Here is a 25,947-nt window from a genome sequence, read left to right on the forward strand (position 1 = left end):
AGGGATCCTTCTCTCTCCACTTTCCCAGAACTGGGATTTTTCCTATGGGTTCCAGGGATCAAACTCATGTCTTTGTGCTTTCAAGGCAAACACTTAACCAGATAAACCACCTGCTCGGGCTCTGTTCTTTGTTTTTTGATACAGAGTTTCTATGTAGCCGAGGCTGGCCTCAAACACATTCAGGATAACCTTGGATTCCTCACCCCCCCCATCTACCAAGTGCTGGGACCACAGGAATGTCCCCATCTCACCCTCTGTCTTTAAGTAAAAGTGGCAGCCCAGGGTACCTGCCAGCTCAGGCACACTCCTCAGGGCCGAGTTCGTGACACGTGGGTTTTTGTGTTGACAGAGTGGCTGCTCAGCCCTGGGACATTCTCCCATCTTTCCATGATCTCTCTCTCTCTCTCTCTCTCTCTCTCTCTCTCTCTCTCTCTCTCTCTCTCACACACACACACACACACACACACACACACACACGCAGGCATGCACACACACGCCTGTGTCACTGTTCACGATCCCTTGCTGCCACAAGATCAATTTGCCTTCATCATCTTCAACCTTTCAGAATTTCTTCAAACCTCTTTTTTATACGGGAGGTAAAATCCTCTGTTCTTAATGTGATCATGGGAAATAAATCTGCAATTTCACGTTTCAACAAGCCATCATCAACATACCCCCTGTAGGAGGAGGGGCTGGGATTTCAGGAGAAAGCTTGGGTTTATTGTTCCTGTTAGGGACAGGAGTGTCTGGGGGGCAGTGGTGAGGAGGTTAAAGCTCTCTGGCTGCTTGCACCCCACTGGCTCGGGTGCCCAGGCTGCTGTTCTGTCTCACCTTCTCCCTCTGCTCAGTGAGCACCTGGGAATTACAGGCTGCACAGCTTGGGAAACTGTCCCATTTTTACCCATTAGGCCCTGAGGCCTACAAGCTTTTTAAGAACCCATGAAAACACCTGAGAGCTGCCAACCATATACTGACTTAGAAAAAAAAATGTAAAAATAAAAACTGCAAAGCAAAATTAATAAAGGCTTAAACGAAATGTTTCTAGAACACTCGATTATGTCAACCTTGGTATTTTTTTAATTTAGTGTTCATAAAAGTTTCATTATGTTTGGAAAGGGTTGATGGGTTACAGTCTCATTTTATAAGGGTTCTCGAGGATGCATGCTGACTTTGAAGAAATTACAGAAAAATGTAGAATGAGAACATACCTACTAATGAAATAATTTCAAAATCATCGTCGCCTTCTCTTTTATAATGCCACAGTAAAGAGGATTTAAGTTTGTGTGTTCTGAGGCAAGTAGGAGACTTCAGCATGAGCTTGTTTAGGACCAGCACGGTCTTTTATGATCTTGCACGAGATGGGCTGGCATGCAAAAGGGGAGGAGTAGATAAAACATGTATCCACTAACATATGGGTGAATGGCGAGGTGACGATGAATGGACCGATGTATGGAAGGTTGAGTGAGCCTGCGAGTATGTTGATGAGCCAGTGAATGAATAGAAAGATAGATCAACTTTAAGGGAGGCAGGATGGCTCTCTGGGTAAAGGGATAGTGCTGCCAGGCCTGACCATCTGAGTCTGATCCCTGGGGTCCTTATGGAAGAAGGAGAGAGTTGAACTCTGACCTCTACATGCACCCACACAAATCAATAAGCGTAATATTAGAGACTTGCAGGGGTTAATGAATAAATGGTTTGATGAATGGATGGGCAGATGGTTGGATACATGGTGGATACAAGAAGAGGCAAATGGATGGAAGGAAAGACAATAAGGATATAGAGGGACTAACTAATGGATGGATTGATGAATGGACGGACAGGGGTTGATGGCCGGGTGATGGGTGTATAGATGAGCAGATTGGGGATGCGTGGCTGGATGGGAGGAAGATGGGTGATATAAGGTGACAACTAAAGTGGAATGGACAATGAATGGGTAGGGAGAGAGTGATGGGCAGACAAGTGGACAGATGCATCACTGGAAGGACACATGGATGGGATGGGTCATGAAGGGAGCCTGTGGCTGTCCTCTTACTCCTTACACTTCCTCCTTCAGGAAAAGCATTAACACTCCCATGCTGCCTCAAGCTCAAGTGTGGGAGCATCCTAGAGATAGCGTGATCCAATGCGATCGCTTACAGGCTAGGAAGCAAGAGGCCTGGGGAAGGGAAGGGGCTCCACCGATGGGAGGCTGGCTGCCTTTAGTCTCACTGGGTCATGGCTTCATGGTTGCTTCTTAGCAAGCCACACCTTGAGCCAGCTCCTCAGTCGCTTGCATGCTCTCTTGATACAGATGTTGTCTATGATCTCACCTCAAAGCACTTTAAGAAAAGTGGTGATTTGGGAGCTGGGTTTGTGAGTCACGCCAGTGTTTGGAGCCTGAGGTGGTGGGGGGAGGGGAAGGTCCTGAATTTGAGGCTAACCTAGGCTACATGCTGAGTTCAAGACTACTCTGGACTACATGGTGTGACCCTGTCTCACTTCCCCCTCCCCCGCCAATGCTCTGGGAGAAAGTAGGTGTAACATTCTGGAAAGATCCGTGAATTGCTGAGTTAGAAAGGCACAGTAGTGAACCCAGCTGTGAGACCCCCCCACCCCACACATGACTTCACGGCTCTGTGCTGTTTCCTTGCCTGTGACACGGCAGCACACGCCTCGCTGCATTGCTGCAGGAAGGACATTTAATTTCCTCTGTGAGGGACATGTAGCAGGCACTTTATAATGATCTCCAAGCAAGTCAATGGATTTTAACCCTGCCTCAGTTTCCTTATCTGTAAACTGTGGGTCCTTACAAAAGTCCCCTTGGGGGCTTACGAGGTTTCTGGGTCGACTAACAAGGTAACTAACAAGGTAAATAAATGGGAACAGAGGCCTATCCTAAATGCCAAACGCAGCTTAAGTGCAAGCAGTATCCTGCCTGCCAGTGCCAAAGCAATTGGAGTTATCCTGTTATTAATACTTACAGCTGGCATTAATCCTCGTTATGACGGCCTACCAAGATTATAGCTGCTGACTTTGTAAATGAGTACCAATGCCGTCCCTCTGATTCTGCAATGTTTCACAATGCCCTCTCAGGTTAAGAGGGACTGTGCTTGAAATGAGCACCTGGGAATGTGGCATTTCTGTCAAATCCACTGCATCTCAAAAACAAACAAGGCAAGGGCTCTCTGTATAAACAGACACAGATAAACCTATAATCCAACATGGGGGGGGTGATGGGTGGGAGATGGGGGAGTGGGGGAGTAGGGGGTGGGGGGGGTGAGCACAGCACAGCACCTTCCAGTCCACAGCCCACAGGGACACGCCAGGAAGGGAAAAGTTGGCCACAGGGTCTCTGCCACACCCCTTGAAGACTCAGAGTCTTGGCCTAAGGGACTTGACTTGGTTTCAGGAGTACAGTGTGCACATACCAATACTGCCCCTGAGGAAACTTTTAGCTTTTATTCTTCTAGACAATTCCCCCTTGGAATAGGACCACACTGGCAGCAGCCCAAGCCAGGGTTTAGCACATAAGAGGGGAGCCCCACCTGCAGGCCCAGGTGTTTTCAATGGTGACCCCTAAAGACCTTCCAGCCCACGGAAGTCTCTAGATGCTTGGTCCCTGCTCAGTATCCAGTGTAACAGAACAGCTTCCCTGCTGAGGCCAGTCAGATCCTGGACATTCAAGACTCCTGTTATTTAGAGCTATTAAGCTCTGGGATTGTGTAGCAGCAATCAACTCAAAGCATTGGACAACGCTAAATCAACCTACATACTGGGAAGGCTCCCTGGAAGAGGGGACATTTTTATACCCTAGGAGATGTGTGTCATGCCTCTACAGGGGCAAAGAGCTCCAGCTGTCAATCACAGGTTGTTCCTCATCTCATGATGCTACCAAGTCCAGGGGTCCAGGACAGATCCCTGCGGATGACCGGCATTCTGAGCTTTCTCTCATCCATGTATTCTCTATAGGGATCAGCTTGGCGTCACTGCTGTAAATCAAAGTGACAGGCCCTCCAAATTGGTTCAGGTTGTTCGTGCATTTATAAAAATGTCTTTTGCCAGAACAAGCTTGCTATGTCTAATTTCTGCCCCAAGCACATTTTTATAGTTAAGCTGTACTGTAAATGTCATTTAATTTACCCAGTAATGTTGGGCAGACAGTAAATGGTAGCATACACTAGATTTTTTTGGGGGGGGGTGTCTGGTCTCATCAGGATTCAGGAGGAGGGACTGGGAATTAATCATCGTAGGCCCCAATTGATAGTCTTTTAGTCCCTTCTCTGCTGTGTTTTCGGTGTTCCTAATGTTAAAGGAGGAACAAAGAAAGGTTTTGAAGGGCCTGATAGGAGGCGATGGGTGGGCAACCATGGTCTGGAAGTATCAGCCAGGTGGGAGCCCTGGGCTTCTAGCCTTCTCTGGCCATCCATGTGCCCCTCCCTCCCTGTGCTGGAGAAAGAATGAATCCAGAGAGAGTGTTAGGGGCAACATTCCAGTGTCTCTAAGCTTACCTGGGGCAAGAAGCAGCCAGTGGGCTGCCTTGTGGGGAGCAGGGGGCAATGGCAACTGTCATGCCCCCTCTTCAAGGAGTCCCTGAGGGACTCTGCCCATCTCTTTAATGAGTCAGCTTCATAAACAGCGTTTTCCCACTCAAACAGGCACCATCCTGCTTGCAAACAAAGCCATAAAGACCCTCTCCTCATCTCCTGTCCCCCCCCATGGTCCTGTGGGATCCTGTCTCTTCCGCTTCAAAGATTCTGTCTGGCTGAACATCATGAGCTTCCAGGACCCAGTGTGGAGTCCAGTGTGGAGGGAGACCTCTGCACAGTTGCTCAGTCAGTACGTTCACGGCTTTTCTTGACAAAAGACTTGAAGCAACTTAAGGGGGAGACTGGCTTATTCTGGCTTACTGTTTAGGGTATAGTCCACGATGACAGAGACGGCATGGGGGCAGGAGCCTGAGGTGGCTGCTCAATCAGGATGCAGAGAGCAGTCAGGATGAGGGACTGGGCGGTGATGCCACAAGGCCTGGCTCCGCTACATCTGCTTCCCCTGTTGCTGTTCCACTCCCTACAGGTCCCACAATCTCCCAGATGGTCCCAGCAGCTGGGGGGAAAGCCTTGAAACACGTACACCACCCTAGGGGACACTTCACGTTCAAATCACGACCCTCCCTCACACATCTAGCCTCTGAGAACTCCCTATATCTACTCAGTCTGCACCCTCCATGTGGCCCCAGGGATGTCTGAGTTTCCTGTTGAGCATGTGTTGCATGTGTGCGTGCGTGTGTGCATGTGTGTGTGAGTGCGTGCATGAACGCATGAGTGTGTGTGCACACGTGTGTTTGTATGTCTGTATGTCTGTATTTGTATGTGTGTGTGCATGTGTGTATGTGGTGTGAGTGCATGCACTAGTGCGTGAGTTTGTGTGTGTTTGCATCTGTGTGTGTGTGTGTGTGTGTACACATGTGTGTGTATGTGGTATGTAAGCCTGGGTTGATGTTGAGGTCTTCCTCGATTGCTATCTACCATAGTCGCCGAGGCAGGGTCTCACAGCTAAACCCACAGCTCCCAATACACTTGCCTACCTTGCCAGTTTGCTCCAGAGGCCCATCACTGCCTTTTGAGCCCTGGTATTTATGTGGGTTCTGGGGTAGTCCCTGTCCTGGTGCGGAAAGCACATTAGCCCCCGAGGCATCTCCCATCCTAGAACAACTTTCCCTTTATGTCATCTCTGAACTCTATCCGCTTTTTGGGGACCCAACCACACTGGCTTTATACCACTCTTTCAAATGCTTTTAAACTCTGGCCAGCTCCCCATGAGGAACAGAAAAGTAAGCCTGGAATGTCCACCTACCCCAGCGGCAGCTGTTCCCCTGCAAGCGAAGGAGGATCAGAGAAGCAGGCTGAAGGCAGCAATAGCTCATGTCCACCATGCTGTCCCAAGAGCACCGCAGACCTGTGCCTGGCACGTGGGAGGCCAGGGCGTGATTCATCACACACTTCACGGGCCACTCTTCCCTGGCTCGTTAAAAGAGTTAACAGGATTTACCAGGAAGATGAGCCATGAGAGTATGGCTGCCACTGAGGAGGCAGTGAGGCGGGCTGAGAGGAGGACAGTCCACCCCACCCATGCCCCTGGGATGAAGCAGAGACAGGGCTCACACCTGGCCGTGTGAGCTGCAGCCAATCACTCGATCTCTGCAGGACTTGGTGGCTGTGCATGGGGACACAGGAGCTGGCTCAAAGGGCAAGTGTGCAGCTTCCCTGAGAGAGAAAATATGAATATAATGACTGTGAGGAAAGACTTGCAGAGGGTACGTGCTAATGACCAGCAGTCCAGACAAGTGTGACTGGAGAGAAACCTCAGTCAGGGAAGAGTTTGCCACCAACAATCACGAGGGTCTGAGTTTGGGCCCTCAACACCCATGTAAAAAGCTGGGCATGGAGACACATGTCTGAAATCCCAGAACTGAGGAGACAGAGACAGGGGGACCCTGGAGCTAACTACCCGACTGAACCGGTGAGCTCCAGGTTCAGTAAGAAGCTCAACTCTGCCTCAGCAATATGACAGAGAGCAATAACAGAAGATGCCAATGCCAGTCTCTGACCTCTACACACATACACACATCATGAACACACACAGCCACACATGAACACACATACATACACACAGACACACATGTATACAGGCACACACATAAACACACATGTACACATACATACATGCACTTACACACATACACACAGATACAAGTGTACACATGAACACACATGCACATACATACAGACATATGCACACATGCATACACAGGCACACACACATGATCACATACAAAATGCATGTATACATATACACACACATGCACACACAGGCACACACCCACAGGCAAGGTTGACCAACACATCATAAATACCCAGAAGCCAGTGTGAGAGGGCATGAGGTCACCTGGGCTTTTGGGTCTTGACAAATATCCTTTGTGGTTTTTTCTACTGATCTAACACAGCCTCCAGTAATGGGGATGTGAAGGCCCAGGGAAGGATAGCAACAGTTCCTAGGTCACACAGCTGACCCTGTCATTTCTGTGTTGTCTGTTATCATGTCCACACATGCCTGCCCTCTTCTCTGACCCTCCAGGAACACACTGGTGTCACCATTCACCCCATTATGCAACTGTTTGGTGATCTGCATGCTGGGAGGATTCAACCCAGTTCATGAAATATTGACAACTATGAATGAATGAATGAATGAATGAATGGGTGAATCAACAGTGGGTGGATCTGAGAGTAAAAGTTTCCAGAGGATGGGCATTGCTCTCTCTTGCTCCAGTGGCCAGAGCAGTGCCCAGGAAGGGATCATACGAATGGTTTGTCATAAGGCATGAGCGAGTCAGAACGCCAGCTCCTGCCTTTCCCAAGGCCCCCTGGCAAAGAGGTACTAAATACTGTGAACGGAGCACCTGTCTTAGCTTACCATAGCAGAGATACCTCCTGGGTGCAATGGAAACTCGACAGGCAGCGGGAGTGGGGAGGCACGTTAGACGGGACTCTAGAAGGGTGTGCATCTTATTCCCATCACATAAAAGAGGCCAGCAAAGGAGAAAGCTTGTAAGAATCAGAGATGTATATGCGTCGCCTGAGGTCATCCCGTAAGACACCTCCCCTGCTCTCTGTGTCACAGAGCTGAGGACCGAGGGACTGTCTCATCATGGAGCCTATCTCGGCTTCCTAATCTGAAGAAAAGGCTTTATTTCCCACAGCACTGGCTCTGCAGCTTTGTTTGTGAACAGTGAGTGCGACGGTGGAGCCCTCCACCATGCATCAGGACTGACTCTTCTTATTGCTATTTACCGTAAACCTCCCCAGGACCTGGAGTAATTAATTTGTTTGGGAACAAATCTCATTAACCAATTGTCCAAGTTAATACTTTACGGGACATGCTTGGCTGCATCTCCGGACCCCTCAGCAGAGTTCCAGGTTGTGCTTTCCCTGGCATAGCACAGAATAAACTGACAGCGCATTACCGTGAGCTCCAAAGTCAGGTGCATACAGAGCAGGTTCCTCTTCTGCCCAGGCGATTTCTTCCATGGGCATTGAAGGCTCTCTGGGAATGACACATTTATTTGCTCATTAAAGAGCATCAACTAGGTAGTTGCTTCTTAGGGAGGAGGGCAAGCCCGAGCTAGCTTGTTCGGCCTTGGAGTACGGAGAGCCCCAGGGCTGGCTCCCTGGAGGGTCTTGCCTCTTATCTTGCAGTTGGCTGGTCCACAAGGAGTGGCAGGGGGTGAGGGACACTGGAGTTTCACTTGAGTTCAAAATGCAGATATAGCTATACTCCTGGTTTGTGTATGACTGTGCCCCTCACACCTACTAAGCACTCAATACAAGTAGAATATGCTGGGGCAGATAGTAGGTCTTCAAGAATGGATGGATCCTGACTTCACTACAAATTGCTTCTTCATCACTACAGGTACTACTAAGAAAACCCAAGTCTGTATATGACGTGACAGCAGGAGTTCTAGTATATTTCACGAGCCTCTCCTTTGCAGCATTCTGGATCTACTTGATTTGGAACTCAGGGAGAAGGGTGGTTGAGAGAAGACCCTGTCCTCTTAGCCCCTTGCTCGTCGGCTGTGCCACAGTATCCTCATGCACACAAGTGCCCAGGCTCAGGGAGGTCCCAGGGCCCCTACTTTATCTCCAGGGTTCTACGGTTGAGCTGAGCTGATGTTTGCTTATAAACCAAAAGCCAGAGAATGAGGGATGCACCCACCTGTGCCTGCGCCTTTTGCTGGGAGCCTCGATTGAATAAAGAAGATAATAAAATACCTTAAATTGGGAAGCAGCGCGTACACGCAGGGTCGTAAAGTCACACTGCTCTTCAGCGCTTCACAAACTGTTTTATCTACTGGGAATCATAAAAGTGCGAATCCTGTCCTGGGTGGTTATTATACACCGAGACACTGCTGTTATCTCAGGATTCTGGGAAAGGCCACGCTTTCGTTCACACCCAGTAGCAGCCAGCTAAGTAACCTGCTTGCAAGCCACGCAGGTGGGTGGGAAGGGCTTGGTTACTTCCCTTGTACATGCTGTCTTTACAAAGGCGGGACATCTGCTGATGCACTGAGTTTGCATGTCTCTGTATGGAAGAACCACTTACCCAGGGAGGTGGCCCAGTGGGTGAAGTCCTTGCTGAGTTTGGATACCCAGCACACAGACAGCCTGTGTCAAAACTCAGTAAAGCTGTGCATGCTGGCAACCTTAGCTCCAGGGGATGAGAGGAGGGTGGCTTATTATCCAGCTAATGTAGTCAAATATTGAGTGAGAGGCTCAGTGAGAGCCCTGCCTCAAAAAACAAGGTGCAAAGCTGTAGAGAAAGATACGCATATCCAATGCTGACCTCCAACCACCACACGTACACACACACACACACACACACACACACACATGAGATGGGGGATGTTCTTGTGTATATATGTTTCTCTTATTGGTTGATGAATAAAACACTGTTTGGCCAATAGCCAGAAGAGACAGAAAGATAGGCAGGACTAGGAGACGAGGAGAATTCTGGGAAAGGTAGGCAAAGAGAGACCACAAAAAGTTGCTATGTGGGGGCCAGGAGGATAAGACATACGAGGTGTTCTCTAGTAAGATAAGGTCATGTAGAAATACATAGATTAGTAGTTATGGTTTAATAATTAAGACAGAGCTAGTCAATAAGAAGCCCTAGCTATCGGCCAACAGTTTTATAATTAATATAGTGTCTGTGTGTTCATTTGGGGCTGAAGCAGTGGGACCCAGCGGGACAAGAACCTCTGTAACACATACACATGCCTCTCCAACACAACCACTTCCTGCATACTGACTCAGGGATACACGCCTATCTGTTCAGGCCACACTCTGCCTTAGCTGGGTTTTCATCACACAGGAAGTGCGGTAGTGAGAGCTGAGGATGGAGAGAAGTAAGACCCTCTCCCTGCTTCGGAAACTCATGGGACCCAGGAAGGAAGCAAGGCTACCTGCAGACAATGGTGGCACGTCTGTCCTGTGCACCCGTCGCAAGGGTCCTGCTGTGGGTGAGCACACACTTAGGCTCTGAGTTCTTCGGCTCTTAAGTCCTTCTTGCAACCACATTCTGTGGGCCATTTCACTTCATAGTTAAGGAGGCCTAGGCACAGAGGCTAGGAGGGACCTGCTTACATGTTCATGCCTTTGACATTTGGATCAGTAAGAGAGATCCGAGGTTCTCCTTAAAAACAAGACCAAATTATAAGAAGAAAGAAAGAAAGAGTAAAAACAAACAAAAAAAATTATTTGTCTTCAACCCAAATTGGAGCCAAAGTATGCAAATTAACCTCAGTACATCATTTTTATTTATGCCATAAATTAGGCTAATTTCCCCTCCTGAAGCCCCAGAAAATGAGGCTTGATTCCACATATTTTGCATTAATTTCCAAGGCAGTTGGCCCCAAATTAGCTTTACAACTTGCTAAACCTGCCTTAAAAGGGGCGCAGAAAGTAGGGGGTTGTTCAAAATCTTCAGGGAAGGAGATGTTTGGGGAGGAGTGGGGGGCTCTGTGCCCTCCTTTTGAAGACTAATGTGGGGGTGTGGTGTACTTCTACACCTGGGGCTGCCACACACAGCTGCACGTGTTGTACGCTGATTAATTTCAGGCTACTGTCTGCGTGTAGTGCAGTATGAAAGGCCCCTCGTGGGGCTGTGCAGGGAAGGAGGTGATTCTGTGCATCCTCTCTGGACCATGCAGAGAGAGGGAGGGAAGTATTTAGAGTCTCCTTCTATAGATGGGAACTGAGGAGTGTGAGTGGCTTCCTCCTGCTCACACAACACAGACTCAACCATCCAGGTCAGAGCTCAGTCAGTTCTCCACATTCACTCCCCACATCAGGAGAGCTCTGGGGACCCAGTCAGTGAACCCGTGTCTGTCTGGAGGCTTGCATTTGTAAACCTCATCTGGTCATCATGCACCCCTACACACACACACCTAGGCCAGCGCATTCCTCCAGGCCAGTGCATTTCCACCACCTCCTTCTCTACTCAGAGAAGGCCCTGGGTTAGGTCTCTCTTTATACTCAGCCTGATTTTTAGAGTGGGTTGACTTTAAATGAGTTCACCTTCAGCTTTCTAATATCCTCTGCCCCATGAACTCAAACTGCAAACTCCCATCCCAAGTCAAGGATGTGGAGAATTGTCTCATGGGAATCAAGATTCACTAGACTCAGTACAAGTTAAATGAAGTTTATTTGGAGAGATTACACTTACACAAGAGGCGGGTGACTGACACAGGTTCCAGCTCCAAGGATCCTCCCAGCTGTTCCCTGTGACCTGACCAGAGACGAGAGAGAGCTCTGGGGTCTGTCACACCAGATCTAGTCCTGTTCTCAATCACTTCCTCACCTGTGACTACGCCCAAATGGGCGTGGTCAGCACTACAGGTATGGGGAGATATCTCACTACAATTCCCCTTTTAGTCTAAAGAAAAAGATTTAGGTTTGATATGAAATTATAGACAAAGATAGCAAATATCAAGTATGCTCTAGGAGAAGGAAAAATAAGAACAAACATACCTGAGACCTATCATCAGTGATGTATGTATGTATGTATGTATGTATGTATGTATGTATGTATGTAGTTATGGGTTAACACTTAAGACAGAACTAGCCAATGAGAAGCCCTAGACATTGGCCAGCAGCATTGTAACTAGTAAAGTCTCTGTGTGTTATTATTTGGGGGGCTCTGAAGTGGCAATGGGACCCAGGTGGGGATCCCACAATAGAGAATATACACTTTCTGCAAATGGTTTTGTCTTGTGTCCAAACACTTTACATTTTGACTGAGGACTGGATGCTATCCATCCCATTCATTTCTCTACCATCTATCCATTCACCCACTTATGCAGTCACTCTAGTCATTCACAGAAGTGGTAAGAATCAACTTTCACTATCCATCATCCACCAGATCACCTATCCATCCACCCACCCATCCATGCACCCACCCATCCACCCATCCATCCACCTATCCACCCATCCACCCAGCCACCAATCCATCCATCCATCCATCCATCCATCCATCCATCCATCCATCCATCCATCCATCCATCCAGTCACTTAACTCACTCAAAGAAATGAAAACAACCAACTTTCATCCTCAAGGATCATCCAGAGGAGAGGAAGACAAGCCAATCGCCATGACTAGGGCCTCCTGGCTTGTTGGCCATGGTTGTTAGTGTGACCCACCCCCCAGCTTGATGAATGCATATGTGCCTGCTGGAGCCACATCTTAGCACCATAAAGGTGTCAAGGAGGCAGCAGAGCCCACAAGCATTGCCTCTAGTTGCCATTGCTCTATTTGGCTTATGGATCTGGGTGACCTCACTTCATGTATGGGATAAGCAAGCCAGCACATATCCTGACACAAAAAGCACTGCAGCAAGGACCAGCCACATTCATCTTTAAAACTTGAGCTGGGAGCTAAGAAAAATCTGACTGTCCTTAGCCTGGTTAGGGCAGAGATTGCCTAGAACAGTCTCATGCGATGGTTTTCTGGTAAGATGAGACTGGTGCTCACTCCGCACCTTCCAGCGTGGAAGCCACCAGCTGTAGCAGAGTGCTTGGGATGCAGTTGGAATGACAGAGGAAACAAATCCTCTGGACAGTGGTCACATGTGCCAATTGGCTACCATTGCAGGCGGGGTATGTTCTCTCGCAGAAGCTAGAGAAGTTGTAACCTAGGGTAAGCTGAAGTGGGAAGTTGGCAGACATGGTAAATGAGGGTCAGGTGACTAGGAGGGAGCCAGTGCCAGCAGGTGCACAAGAAGTAGAGAGATGGGAGTGTGGGTGTTCCCTGCCGCACCCCTGCTCCACACTTGAACCACAGTCGCCTATGACCCAAGCACTTCAGGAAGGCCCAGGAGTTCTAGGCTAGCCTGAGCTACACAGCAAAACCTTATTACAACAAAACAAGATTCTTGAGCTGTCCTGAGTGAGTCTTTATTTCATGTTCCATTTGGGTTTCATCCCATCAACTGGGAGAGGTGTGGATGTTAGGAATTTGCTTCTCATAGCTGTGGAGGTGAGAAAATCCAGTGCCTTGTGACAGCCTGCTGCTCACAACCTAGCCTTCTCAGTGTGGGATCTGGGATTGTCTTCTGGCCTGTTTCCTTTTCAATCACATTTATGTGTGTGCAGTATGTGTGCCCGTGTTTGTATGTATGTGAAAGCCCAAGGCTGATGTCGGGAGTCTTCCTCCTTAGGTATTCATCGGGACAGGCAGGTTCTGTACGTGAGCCCAGAGCTCACAGACACAGCTAGTCTAGCCAGCCAGCTTGCTCCAGGGAGCCTACCTGTGTTTTCTGAGCACTGGAGTAGCAGACTTCCACGGCCACCTGACATTTCCATAGGTTTGGGGGGTCTAACTCCCATCTTGATGCTTGTAAGGCAAGTGCTTTACCAGTCAGAGCCTCTCCTCAGGGCTGGCCTCTGTTTTAAGGACACTAATCCCATTCTCAGGGCCCCACCCTCTTGCTAACTGCTACCCACAAAGCTCCAGTCCTACTACCCAGCGGTGGGTGGGATTTGAACATTAGACACTTTGGTAGGATACAAACATCCCACTACAGAACCTTATTTGAAGATAGGATTTCCTGTCTGGGAACTCGGACCTGAGAGTTAAGGCTAGCCCAGAGCATCAGGAAACCATGCTTGCTGTTGCCCTCACTTCCAGCCCCACCATGCCAAGGCTTAGTGACTTGTACAAAGCCACACAGCCAGGTCTGAGACACCTCTTCTGGGGACTTGGACCCATGCCCTTGGCCATGATACCGCCTTGTCCAGGCCAGCTCTTGTCCTGGCTCTTCCTTTTGAAGGTTCTATACACACCCATTTACAATGTGTGGTGTTGCATGTGCCTCCAAACTGGGGGTGAGTGAGGCTAGATCAGGAAACTGCCACCCAGAGGCCCATGCTCAGCAATCTTCCCCTCTATGGTTTGTCCAAGGCTCTAGTCCAACCCTGGACTGAATCCACCAGCCTGGTCCAGTTTCTTGTCCAGGACTGGTACTGACCACATCACTTACGCCTGTGCCAATATCCCCAGCTCTTCACAGCCCAGACCCTCAGGTTTCTCTGTCAGCAGTTCTCTGTGATCCATGGAGGGGTCAAGGAAGCCCCACAGGGATCCTTGGCTGTGGTTGGACCTGCCAGCCTCTGGGTTTCTGCCCACTTGACTCGGGCCATCTGCATAGATGGCCCTAGTCCCAGGAGCAAGGCACTCTAAGGGTGCCTCAGGGATACAGGTGTCAGCTCAGCATGGAGGCGCATGGCTTGATGTTGGCTTCCTGTCTAGCTTCCTCATGCTGCTCTGTTCCTGACGCCTTTAGCTTCATGGGCTCTGATGCTGTGACACAGAGCTCTCACTGCCTTGTCTTAGCTCAGAAGACATACATTTGGGACAAGCAAGGATTCTACACTTTCTCTCTCTCCCTCCATCCTTCCCTCCCTCCCTTCCTTTATTTTTCCCTCTCTCCTTCCTCCATAGGGTCTAGATATGTACTTGAGGCTGTCATGGAAGTCACTATGTTTGCCCATTCTGGTAACTCTCCTGCCTTCCAAGTGCCAGGGTTATGGGCACACATCACTTAGCTTCGCTTGTTTCCTGGAGTTCCTTTAGAATGAGGGTGAGGGCTTGGGTCCTAGCTCTGCAGCCCCCATAGTGGGACTTTGAGGTACATCTTCCTTGTGTCTGGATCTTTCTTTAATAAACACAAGAGTATGGGGAAGAGACAGAGGCAGGTGGGGACCCTAGCAAGCTGTCTCAAGAGGCAGATACTGAAGACCTTGGGAAGGCTGGTGGAACCCCACCCACCCAGGCACATTGTCACTGGGGTGGGACAAGGCAGAGACTGCCACCATAGGCAAGGTCCATACCAGCTCAGGATGTGGCATACATCTACCAAGTGACAGCCAGGCTGCTCACTCTGAAGCCTGGTGTTTATTAATGTCTCTGTATTTTCCCAGGATTCAGTGGGGGCATGTGTTGACTTAGGAGCTGCCTGGGACCTAAGAGAAGACAGATCCCAAGGCCACCTGTAGGGCATCCACAGAGTTTCTGTTTGGCAATGAGCTTGGCTGCAAGAACAACTGTATTCAGCACTCCTTTTTGAAAGAAAGATGGCTTCCGGAGTGCCCGCCGGAGCGCCCATTATCACTGTACAGCATTTTCACAAAGTGAGGTCTTCTCTCATGACAGGGTGTACTTCTCTCCTCCCTCATGTTTTGATTTGCCTCTGTTCCTCCTTCCATTGTAGACACTTTCAATGATTTCACATTTGTTGCCTCATTGATTTTCCTTGCAGCCTCCTACGAGGGAGGCCCCGTTATCACCCTCTTTTAAGATGAAGCTGCCTGAGATCACACAGATCTGGGAGGTTCAACTCCATGTCACCAGAGAGGAGATGAAAACAACTTATCATCTTTGGCAAATGGTCTGTGCACTCACACTGGGGCAGGCCCAGGCTGAGGGGTGTTTGGGTGCTTAACATTCGGTAGAGCTTCTGGAAGAGCACATCGTCTAGGAAAGGGAGGCATGTGAACGAATGATGAGGAATTAGCAGTAATTGAGGGATGAGCCTCGTGGTTGTCATGGGAGGAGAGAAACAACAGGTAGCTTCTGGCTTTGAGGCTAGCCTGGGTTACAGAGCAAGTTCCAGGACAACCTGATCTACACAGAGAAACTGCATCTTGATAAAAGAATCTTCAAGGTCAGAGAACGGCGTTCTTCTTATGTGTGGGGTCAAACTAGGCTCCGGGAGCTACAGTGAACAGCTCCAGGCTGCACTCTGAAACCAGCCCCCTGGAATTTTATGTTGTGGCCCCAGTTGAGGCAGCAGCAGGTTGTCCTGGGCTGTGGGGACAGTCTGAGTAAGAACAGAACACTGCTTCACATAGGAGCTGTCTCACGGGTCTGAGCAAAGCTGAGGTGACAACTTTCTTGCATTGCAAGCTGACGCAGGACACCTGACATCTGCTATTGGTGAGAAGATGCATGCCAGTGTGGGGTCCTGGCAGAGGGCCATGCTCTCCAGGCTGCCTCACTAGCTAAGACAAGGCTGGGCTTTGGGAGCCAAAGATCCTGGGTTTGAATTCTGCCTCTGTCAAGCATTGCCCACGAGACCCTTCCCGTCTCAGGGTTTCTGTTGCTGTGATGAAAATCATGACCAAAAGCTTCTTAGGAAGAAATGGGTTAATTCAGCTTACACTTCCACATCATAGTTCATCACTGAAGGAAGTCAGGACAGGAGCTCAAGCAGGGCAGGAACCTGGAGGCAGGAGCTGATGCAGAGGCCGTGGAAGGCGCTGCTCTCTTGCTTGCTCCCTGTGGCTTGCTCAGCCTGCTTTCTTATAGAACCCAGGGCCATCATCTCAGGATCAATCACCATTCAAGAAAATGCACCGTAAGCTTGGCCACACGTCAATCTGGTGGGGGCGTTTTCTCAGCTGATGTTTCCTCTTTCCAAATAACTCTAACTTGTGTCAAGCTGACACCAAACTAGCTATCACAGACCCTCAACAAGGGCCTGAGTGTTTTCAAGACTCAGTTCCCCTTCTGTAAAACCCAACTAGTGATATCACCTGACAGAACTGGACAGGATCAGGTGTGGAGAAGGCATAGTAGAATCACATTGGTCTCACGAGAAGGCCAGGGAGTGGGAACTTTTGGGGTCTTCAGCTTCTAGAGTAGCGCCACCTCCCTAAGGCTCGACTTCCTGGTGAGCTCCAAGTTCCTGACTGTCCTGGCTTTTCCCAGTCCTGTGAGGCCAGCCTCATGGTAACGATCACTGTAACCCATCGGCAGGTGGCAAGATTTTGGCCTGCAGCTAGGAAGTGACTGAACTGGTCCTGAATTCTAATTTCTCTTCAATGATGAGAAACCTCAGATTCAGTGTGATCCAAGGGTGCTGGAGCTATTGGCTGGCCTTGCTTTATGATTCCTCTGAGCTCCTTCTTCCGAAGCTGAAGCTGTTGACTTAGGAAAATTCTAGCTGACCGGGTGATCTCCACCCCAGTGACCGTTGGGGGTCAGTGAGCTCAGAGCTGGCCCCACTCAGTTCGTGGCTGCATCTTGGTGAAGGTTTGTTCCCCCTCATTGTTATCCCACAACAGGGCACGACACAGTGTGGACAGCCCATGCCCACGGGCTCTGTCTGGGTCAAAGGCTTCCCGGGCCATCTCTGGATGACAGCAGGAGGTGAGGCTTCAGCCACTCTAAGTCCCAGTTTCCTTATCTACAGAAAGAGGTTTGCTGGGAGGTCTAGAACCTAGAACCATGACCACGGCATGTTCCCATCGCATTCCTACCACACGTTTACCAGTTATTACCGCAGTGACTCGGCACCACTCCCAACACCTTGACTCCATTTGTCCTCCTCATCCTCAGCCTGAGAACCAGGCACTATGCTACTCATCAGAGCGCCTCCAACACCCACCTTGCTAATGCCGACTGTCCCCTGTGTGCCAGGGTTTTGGGACAGGGAGGCATCGTAGGACTTGGTGCCACGAGGTGTACTTTGAAGACAGGATTTGGGGACTGTGGAAGTGACTTAGTGGGTACAAACTTGCTGGATGAGCATGAAGACTTGGGTTCAGGCCCCAGTACCCACAGAAAGATAAAGTATGTGCACCTGTCACTCCACCACTGGGGAGGTGGAGGCAGGAGGACCGCTCGGGTTCACTGGCCAGCCAGTCTAGTTCGATCAGTGAATTCCAGATTCGGTCTCGAAAGGTAAGGTTGAAGCCGGGCAGTGGTGGCGCACACCTTTAATCCCAGCACTCAGGAGGCAGAGGCAGATGGATCTCTGAGTCTGAGGCTAGCCTGGTCTACCTAGTAAGTTTCAGGACAGACAAGGCTACACAGAGAAAACCTGTCTCAAAAAAAGTAAGATTGAGAGCCACTGAGGAAGACATCCAATAGCAACCTCTGTTCTCCACAGCTACACACACACACACACACACACACACACACACACACACACAGAAACACACACACACAGAAACACACACAGACACACACACATCAGAGAGCTGGGATGATAGGTGTGTGCCACCACAACCAGCCGGGAGACTGGTTTTTGTAAAAGAACAATAGGCTTTGTTGTATCCATTTCAAAGTGTACAGCATGGTGTCACAGGGCATATGTGTGAGCCCTATGTGGTAGCACATAACTTTCATCAAGCACTTGGAAGGTGGAAGCAGGAGGAGTTCCAGGGCCAGCCTGGGATACACGAAACCCTCAGTCTCATCTGCAAGGTACACTTACATACATACATAGTAAAATGAGCACTACAGCAGAATTCATTGACATCATTCTCATTTCCTGCCTCCCCAAACGTGATTCCTAAAAGTGACACCTACCCTCCATGTTAAGAGATTAGCTGAGATTCGCAGGCAAAAGGATGGCACTAGAAGAAACCATCCTGAGTGAGGTAACCCAGTCACAAAAAGAGAAACATGGCATGTACTCTCTCATATATGGATTTTAGACATAGATCTGGGGAGTGCCAGCCTACAATCCTATGGCCAGAGAGTCTGGGAAACAGAAACTTCATTTAGTGGCTGATCGAAGAAGAGGCAGACTCCATTGGTTAAGTACTGAGCTGAACTCAAGAAAGCCAGTAACAGAGAGGGAGGACTGATGATCAAAGGGATTAAGACTAGGCTGGTTTAACCCCCAGAAACAGCTGACCAGACAAAGGTTAACTCTTGAATCCCAGGCATCAGCCTGGGAATCCAGCATGGGACTGATCAAGACCCCCTGAATCTGGGTGTCAGTGAGGAGGCCTAGGGAATCTATTGAGCCTTGGGCAGCAGATCAGTACCCATCCCAAGTATACACACGGACTTTGGACTCCCATAGAACAATGTGAGGTGCACTCTCACCCTGAACTCTTGGGGAAGGGTCTAGGCCCTGCCCTATATGAAATGACAGACTATGGACACCCCCATGGAGGGCCTCACCCTCCCTGGGGGAATGAGGGGATAACGGGGGGGGGGGGGGGTTGGGGGGAGGGCATGGGAGGAGGGGAGGGAATGGGAGAGGGACCTGGAACTGACTTGTGAAGCAACCTCGTTTCTTATCTAAATTTAAACTGGAAAATAAAATATAAAAAAAGAGAGTAGCATACAGGCAACTCATCTGTGATCCTCTTCTCTCCGTGACTCAGTTTCCCTTATCTGCACAGCAGGAATGACAAGCATTTCTGTGTGGTAGGTTTTATGGTGAGGACTCCCTACATGATCTTCACGGACTACTCTGCTATAGTTAACATTGTCCACACAAGTCTGCAGAGGTACACCACCCCCCCTGTTCTAAGTCCCCACCCCAAAGCCAACATATTTACTCTGTGTTACTGTCACAGACACCTAAGAGCTGCTTTCACGTACATACCAGTGGAACACTGCAAGGGGACTAGTATGTCCTTGGCAACTGAACCCTGCTCCTTTATGAAGAGACCCCTCTCCATCTGGAGTGAAGGACGGTGAACACCATGACTCATTGTCTTTTGTTGTGTTTCATCTAGACAGCTCCTGAGGTCTGGGGGTGCAGGAAGAACAGCAGGTTTATAGTTTTGAGTTGAGGACCAGCAAGTACATCTGTCTCCATTCTCCTCCTGCTGGCTGCTGCTTGCTTCAGGGGTTCCATGCCTGATGTAGAATTCTATTCTTGGCGCTTGCTGCATCCCTCCAGGGTCAGCCCCAGTGCTCCCTGCTCAGCAAGGCTTCACCCATCAGGACCAGCGAGAACTGTCTGCATATGGCCACCTGTCACAGTCTACAGTGACCTATCCCTCCACCAAAGCACTGAGCTGACAACCCAAACCCGTGGATCTCTTGTGCTGGGGTGCAGATACTGGACAAGAGGTAGTGCTCAGGACATGAGCACTGAGCCACAAGCATTCTCCATGTCCCTCCCTATCCATACGTCTAACCCCCCATTCCTAATGAGATGACACTCAGAGGTACAGGTTTTGGAAAGTAATCGAGTTGAGATGAGACCTAATGGGATGAGCCCCAAGATGTGCTGATGGCCCTTGGAAGGTAAGGTCACCAGATCTCACTGTCTTTTGTAACCACGTGAGAGTAAGAATTCAGCCAGCAAGTGGACATTCCTTACCAGACACCAACTCTGCGGATTCTGTGAACTTGGACTTCTGGACACCATGACTGTGATTAATGAACTACTACATTTCTCATCCTGTGATCTAAGGCATTTTTGTTACAGTGGTTTGCTAGGAGCATGGAACTGAGCCTTTTCCTAGATGGCTCTCTTGCGTCTTCGTTCCCCTACGTCATGTTTCATTGCTGTTGGCTGTGAACTCTGATTCCTGGTGGTGGGTTTCAAAGCCAAGCAGTATGAGGATCTGGGAAGGAAAGCTGTCTACATCACGTGCTACTGAGTTCTCTCTTGCTTTATAAAAAGGCAGGGGACAGGCAACAAGGGCTGCCTGTTGGCCCTCCTCCCCCACTTTGGCCTAAATCACCTTCCCCGAACTTCAAGAGACTGCCTTCTTGGCGCCTGTTCATAAAGGAAGTTTGCGCAGGAAGACTGCTCAGCCTTGCCTGCATGCCTCACATGTGCTAGCTCCTTTCACACAGTCACAGAATCCTACAACCACCCTTCCGGATTAGTCCCATCACTCCTGCTTACGTTTATGCTCCACAGGTGGCAGAATGGAGTCCCAGACAAGACGATAGCCTTGAAGGTCAAGCACACCTAAGCAGTGGAGTGACCTTTGGGCAGGGGCAGCTCCAATTTTAAAGCCACTTTTCCTGGACCCCGTTAACCTGCTTCCCAAATTCAGCCCAGCCACTCTCCAGAAACAGCCTTGCCTCTATAATGGATTTGGGACACTGGCAGAAAAGGGCCAGCTGGGGTCTGAGTTCTAATGGTACCTTTCTGGGAACAGCATCCTTCTGCCGGTTTCTCATCTCTGCTTTCTCCTGTTCACTGTGTGCCAAACGCTGACAGTGATTTCTCCCTGAGAAACTGGGACCAAATACACTCAGAAGAAGGGAGCGGAGCCGAAGGCCAGGCCACCACTAGGCTAAGAAGCCATCCTAAGTGTCAACATCACACACACACACACACACACACACACACACACACACACACACACACACACACTGGCTTCTTTCTTCCTAACCAAATCTGCCTCTTTCCTGCTCCCAGTCACCAGCTGTGGCTTTGAGAGCCCCTAGTGGAGGTACACAGTACAGACCCACAGCAGCAGTCAACCCCCAAGCCGCAGAGCCCGTATACTGTACACTGCGCTCCTTTGAATTCCTTGCAAGAATGGACTCTTGACCAAAAGTCATGAACCAAACAGCTCTGTCCAGGAAACATCCTTTCCCCTCGGAGCAGAAAAAAAAGGAGGCTGGTATTTGTTTCCCAGCGCCCAGCAGAGCTGTGTGAATAAAAGAAGAATCCTTCAAGTTTGGATCAGGTAGTCCCTTGTGTGGGCAGCCAAAACTCCTTGGAAAAAAGGGGCAGCAATTCATAGCAAAACACAGTTAAGGGGAATGTAGCAGCGACACATGTCAGAGTCTGGGGGGGCAGCAAGTTAGAGTCTTGATGAGCAATATTGAATTCACTTTGTTAAACCAAGGGAAAAAGAAAAGCAGACTCACTCTTAACGTGAATGTGCAATTACTCCCCACATGGGTATCTTGGACGACAAGGGTCCTCTTCAAAAACAAGCTACACTTTATATTTATTCCTGCCTCCCAGCAAGGCATCCCACAGATTGGGAGCCCTGCATGGGAACACTGCAACAAGTCCCCACCCCTCACGGGCAAGCAGAAACTCCAGTCTGCAATGTGGGCTCCTCCGGCACCTCTCCTATCTGGTTTGAGTGGCTTTGAGCTGCAGGTTAAAAATAGAATTTATTGTGGGAGATCAATTGTTTCCAAATGGATCATTTGGAACTGGCAGTGCCTGTGGGCCACCCTGGCTCCCTTCTTATGACTCAGCCAGAACCCCATGGTTAGTAATGAGCCCTTGGAAGAAGTGTATCAGTGGACTTTGATTTGGTGGTGACCTGAAGTTAATTAAAAATGCATGCTCAGTAGCCATGGTGTGGAGCGATTGGAAACACACAAAATGTCTCAGAAATTCAAAACACAAGCTCACACACACCCTGCTCTTCCTTCTATATACTGACACACACTGAGGAATCAGCATGTGGACTCCCAATCTTGGGTGACATTTCTGTACATGCCATTAGGACCACACACCCCATGCCCAAGGTGGTGCTTTAGAGGAAGCAGAACTGAGACATAGAAAGACTTTAGAAAAAGATGGCAAGCCCCTGGACATCTTTGAATTGTTCTGCTTGTGGAGTGTGTGTCGTGTGTGTGTGTGTGTGTGTGTGTGTGTGTGTGTGTGTGTGTGTACAGAACAGGGGCAGGGCAATCTGGATCCCACTCAAGGCCACCACGCTATTGTTGGAAAGAGGCAGTTAATTAAGAAAGGGCATGCTGGGTAGAAACCATTGATTTCAACCGAATCTCTTTCCCGTCTTTTGCAGGGAAACTGCCCAGACCTGGTGTAAATTGGAAATACCACAGCCTCACAAAACCAGAGAGAAGGGTTCTTAAGAATATGTTTTGTTAAATAAAGAAGGGCAAAGCATGTCCCTGCTCTCACTTCTGGGCCCAACAGCTAAAGAAAAGAGATGGGATAAAATGCCTGATGTTTTCTGAGGAGGGCACTCCAGGCCACAAGGAAGAAAGACAACAGGACCCACTAGGTAGGGCCTGGAGCTGAGAGCTGTCCGGAGACTTTGGTGCTGAACACAGAGATCCAGAATTCCCTGCTGAGACGTCTCAACTCATGTCTGTTCCCTGAACTCCAGATCAAGAAGACCCAAATGAAACGGCCCTCCAAATGCGCAGAGTGACACCCACTCCAGATGGACAGAGTGAGCATCCCATGCTGTGGTCGGGTCAGGTAGACATACCAGCTATGCTTTTTAAGTTGTCACGGGAGCAAACAAGAGTCACACCTTGCCAAGAGAGGGAGAGGTTAAGTGGTCCAACCCATTAGCCCGACACACTAGGCTCTCTCAGTGTTTTCAGCCCATCCCCACAGCCCTGGGGGTCAGCGATGGATGAATCAGATTACTCACTCCTCAGCGTCTCACTTCCTGGGGCCCCAGCGGGGTGGAGCAAAGGTGAGGCTCCAGGTAGGCTCAGGGACTGATAACCTCCACAAACTCAGACCCCCTTCCTAATCAGCAAGCACGTGGGTTGCGCTAGCACTCCCCCTCTTCATTCCAAATATCGATGAGGGGGGCGAGGCTGTATCTGGGAGAGAAAGGGCCCAGCCACTGATATCCTGACATCCATCTCTTTTCTCAGCAAGTTCTGGCAGTCCTGAGCTCCCCACCATACAAGAAAGCCACACCCAAGTCCAATTTCTTGACACCTGGCTGGGACCCATCCAGGGGACAGCCCCTCTTGGTAGCCGGAACGAGCGTGGGATGGTGGGATGGGAGGGAATTTGGTTCTGTGACAAGTAGTCAGCAGTTCCTTTCCCATACCTATTCTTTTCCACAGAGAGCAACAAAATAACCTGGCAGCCAGCCCCGGGTGCAGTTACAGAGAGCTTCCAGAATCTAAAGGTTTGGCGAGAGCCCCACTCCAAGGATCTCCTCTGGACTACAAAGGGGAGTCTGTCCCCAGCCTGATAGACCGATGAAGGACCTGAAGCCCAAGGCGGTAGTCCTTCAGATGTGTCCCCACCTCCGCACTCTGGCAGGGACGAGGTGATTAGCCCCAAATCCGGACGGCCCGGCGGGTGGCGCGTGTGTCCTCGGACCAGCTGTGACCCCCTACCGCCTAGGTCAGCCGCGACAACTTTGCCCCTTCTGGGCCAGGGCCCTGGGGTACTTACCTTCCGCCCGAGCTGCCGCGGGGCTCCCCAGAAGCAGGGCGACCAGAAGCAGAGAGATCCTGCCTGGTCCCGTGGCGGGTGGCCGTGCCACGGGCATCGTGGCTGCGGAGCCGGGATCCGCGTGGCGAGGTCCAGGCAGAAGGATAGAGAAGCGGGGTCTAGAGAGAAGGATCCGGACAGTGGGATTCAGACAGAAGGATCCCGGCAGTGGGATCCAAGCAGAAGGATCTCGGCAGGATTCTGGCAGCGCGGTCCAAGCAGAGGGATCCGAGCAGAAGGCTCCGAGCAGCCGGGTTCCGGAGCGAGGCAGAGGGATCGGTGCAGCGGTCCGAGCAGAGGAATCCGGGTAGAACGATCCGAGCACTAGGGTCGAGGCAGCGGCTCCTGGCGGACGCGCAGCCTGCGGTGGCTCCGGTAGAGCTGCACCGGGCGCGGGCGACGGGCGAGTGAGGAGGAGCCGCGGGTGGCGAGCGAGCGGAGGGCGGGGGCTGGGGCTCGAGCGAGCGAGAGAGGGAGCAGGAGAGAGAGCTAGCAAGCGAGCAAGGGGGAGTGAGCGCGAGGAGGCGGCCGAGGGCCGCTCCCGAGGCAGCCTGGCCCTCGGGCCCTGAGAAGTTGGTGATATCGCCGCGTGTCCCGGGTGGGCCTAGGGTCTCCTCTCTCTCCGCGGATGCTGGGGCAGCCAGACAAGAAGGAAGAGTGCCCGATGTGTCCTTGCAAACCCAGTCAGTCGGCCAGCAACCTGGCCTCTCTCTCTACTGCAGAGCCCTCTTTTTGGCCCCTAAGGGCCCCAACGGCCCAATGTCCTGGTGCTTTCACAGAGAGTCCCAGTATCCTAGGAGGTCACATCCGCTGCATACAGGGACCTCGCTGAACCAATACACAGGACCACGGAAGCCTGTCTGATACTAAGCACCTCTCCACCTTGGGGACGCCCAGCCACAGACTATTAGGTGTAGACCCACCACCCATGTTAGGAGCCCAGCTCCATCTGCTACATTGTTCTCACTCCCAACAGGGTCCAGAAGATCCTCCAGGCTTCTAGGGCCTGAGCCCGGCCTCCCCAGGGCCCACAATGAGAGCTTTGGGTTCAGGTCCATCCTCAGGCTGTCCGGTTCAGATTCTCTCGCAATGTGCTTTTCTTCCACAAATAGAGGAGACAAGCAGCCACTTGTAGCCAGGAATTGGCCAGGGGCCAGGTGGGAGATGCCTCTCACCAAGGGAGACCGACCTCCTTGTTCTGCTGTTTCACAGACCCAGCTGGCTTTCCAGGCCCCTCACCCCAAGTTAAAAGCCCTCCCCTCCCCTCCCCCATCCCACCTTGCCACACTGCACAGGCAGGGAGCAGATGGAGAGAAGGTTGTAGCAATTGGGGGGAAAATGCCTTTAGCAGAGTGGAGGAGCTGGGAATCCCTAAAAAAAGAAGTGGGGGTGGGGGAGGGGAGCACTGGAGGAGGGAGGAGAGCTGAGAGGAGGGAGAATTCTGGTCCTGGCTCCAGAAGCCCCTCCACACTCTCTCTTCGGATGCTCCTGGACAGACATCCACTTGAGGCCCAGACTCTACCAGGTTTAAGGTGATGGAGACCACCCTATTTCCTCCATGCTCACCAGGGCTCTCCAGACAGGAAAGCCATGTGGGTTTCAGAAAGTGGGAGGTTGAGGCAGGCACAAAGAAGGCCTGGTTCCTCCTCTGAGGGAACCCCAGGATGCTGTCCTGCCTTTGAACCCAAGGGACAGCAGCTGAAGGGAGTGGCCCACCCCACCCCCTCACTCTCAGGGTTTGCACAGGACTAGCAGCGGCGGGTGGGTCAGTGGCTCCCGGAGAACAGAAGCATACCGTAGAAACACAGGAAAACGGAGTGGAAAGAGTAATAAAGGAGACACAAGTGCCGGCTTCCTCCTCGGAGGCCGGAGTAGGAAGGCTGCCAGTGCCCACCGCTTGCCAGACTCTGTGCCTGGGTGTGGTCTGTCTGTTTCAGTTCTATAGTCACCAGCAGCAATCATTACGA

At 50.5% G+C, this 25,947-nt stretch overlaps 1 protein-coding gene across 4 annotated transcripts in view; it reads right to left on the minus strand.

Moving 5' to 3' along the window:
- The window catches only part of Sez6l (seizure related 6 homolog like), a 161,809-nt gene extending 137,398 nt beyond the window's left edge, over positions 1-24,411 (minus strand). For 3 of the 4 annotated variants that reach the window (XM_005078916.4, XM_005078915.4, XM_013119783.3), the window contains exon 1: positions 23,942-24,408. In XM_005078916.4, coding sequence (XP_005078973.1) covers positions 23,942-24,038 — 97 coding nt within the window. In that variant the 5' untranslated portion in view covers positions 24,039-24,408. Of the gene's footprint in view, positions 1-23,941 lie in introns of all 4 variants that reach the window. The other variant, XM_040731683.1, reaches the window with a different exon arrangement.
- Between the last annotated feature and the right edge of the window lie 1,536 nt (positions 24,412-25,947).

This window comes from Mesocricetus auratus, unplaced genomic scaffold, assembly GCF_017639785.1.
Source record: "Mesocricetus auratus isolate SY011 unplaced genomic scaffold, BCM_Maur_2.0 Super-Scaffold_100025, whole genome shotgun sequence".
Classification (NCBI taxonomy): Eukaryota; Metazoa; Chordata; class Mammalia; order Rodentia; family Cricetidae; genus Mesocricetus; species Mesocricetus auratus.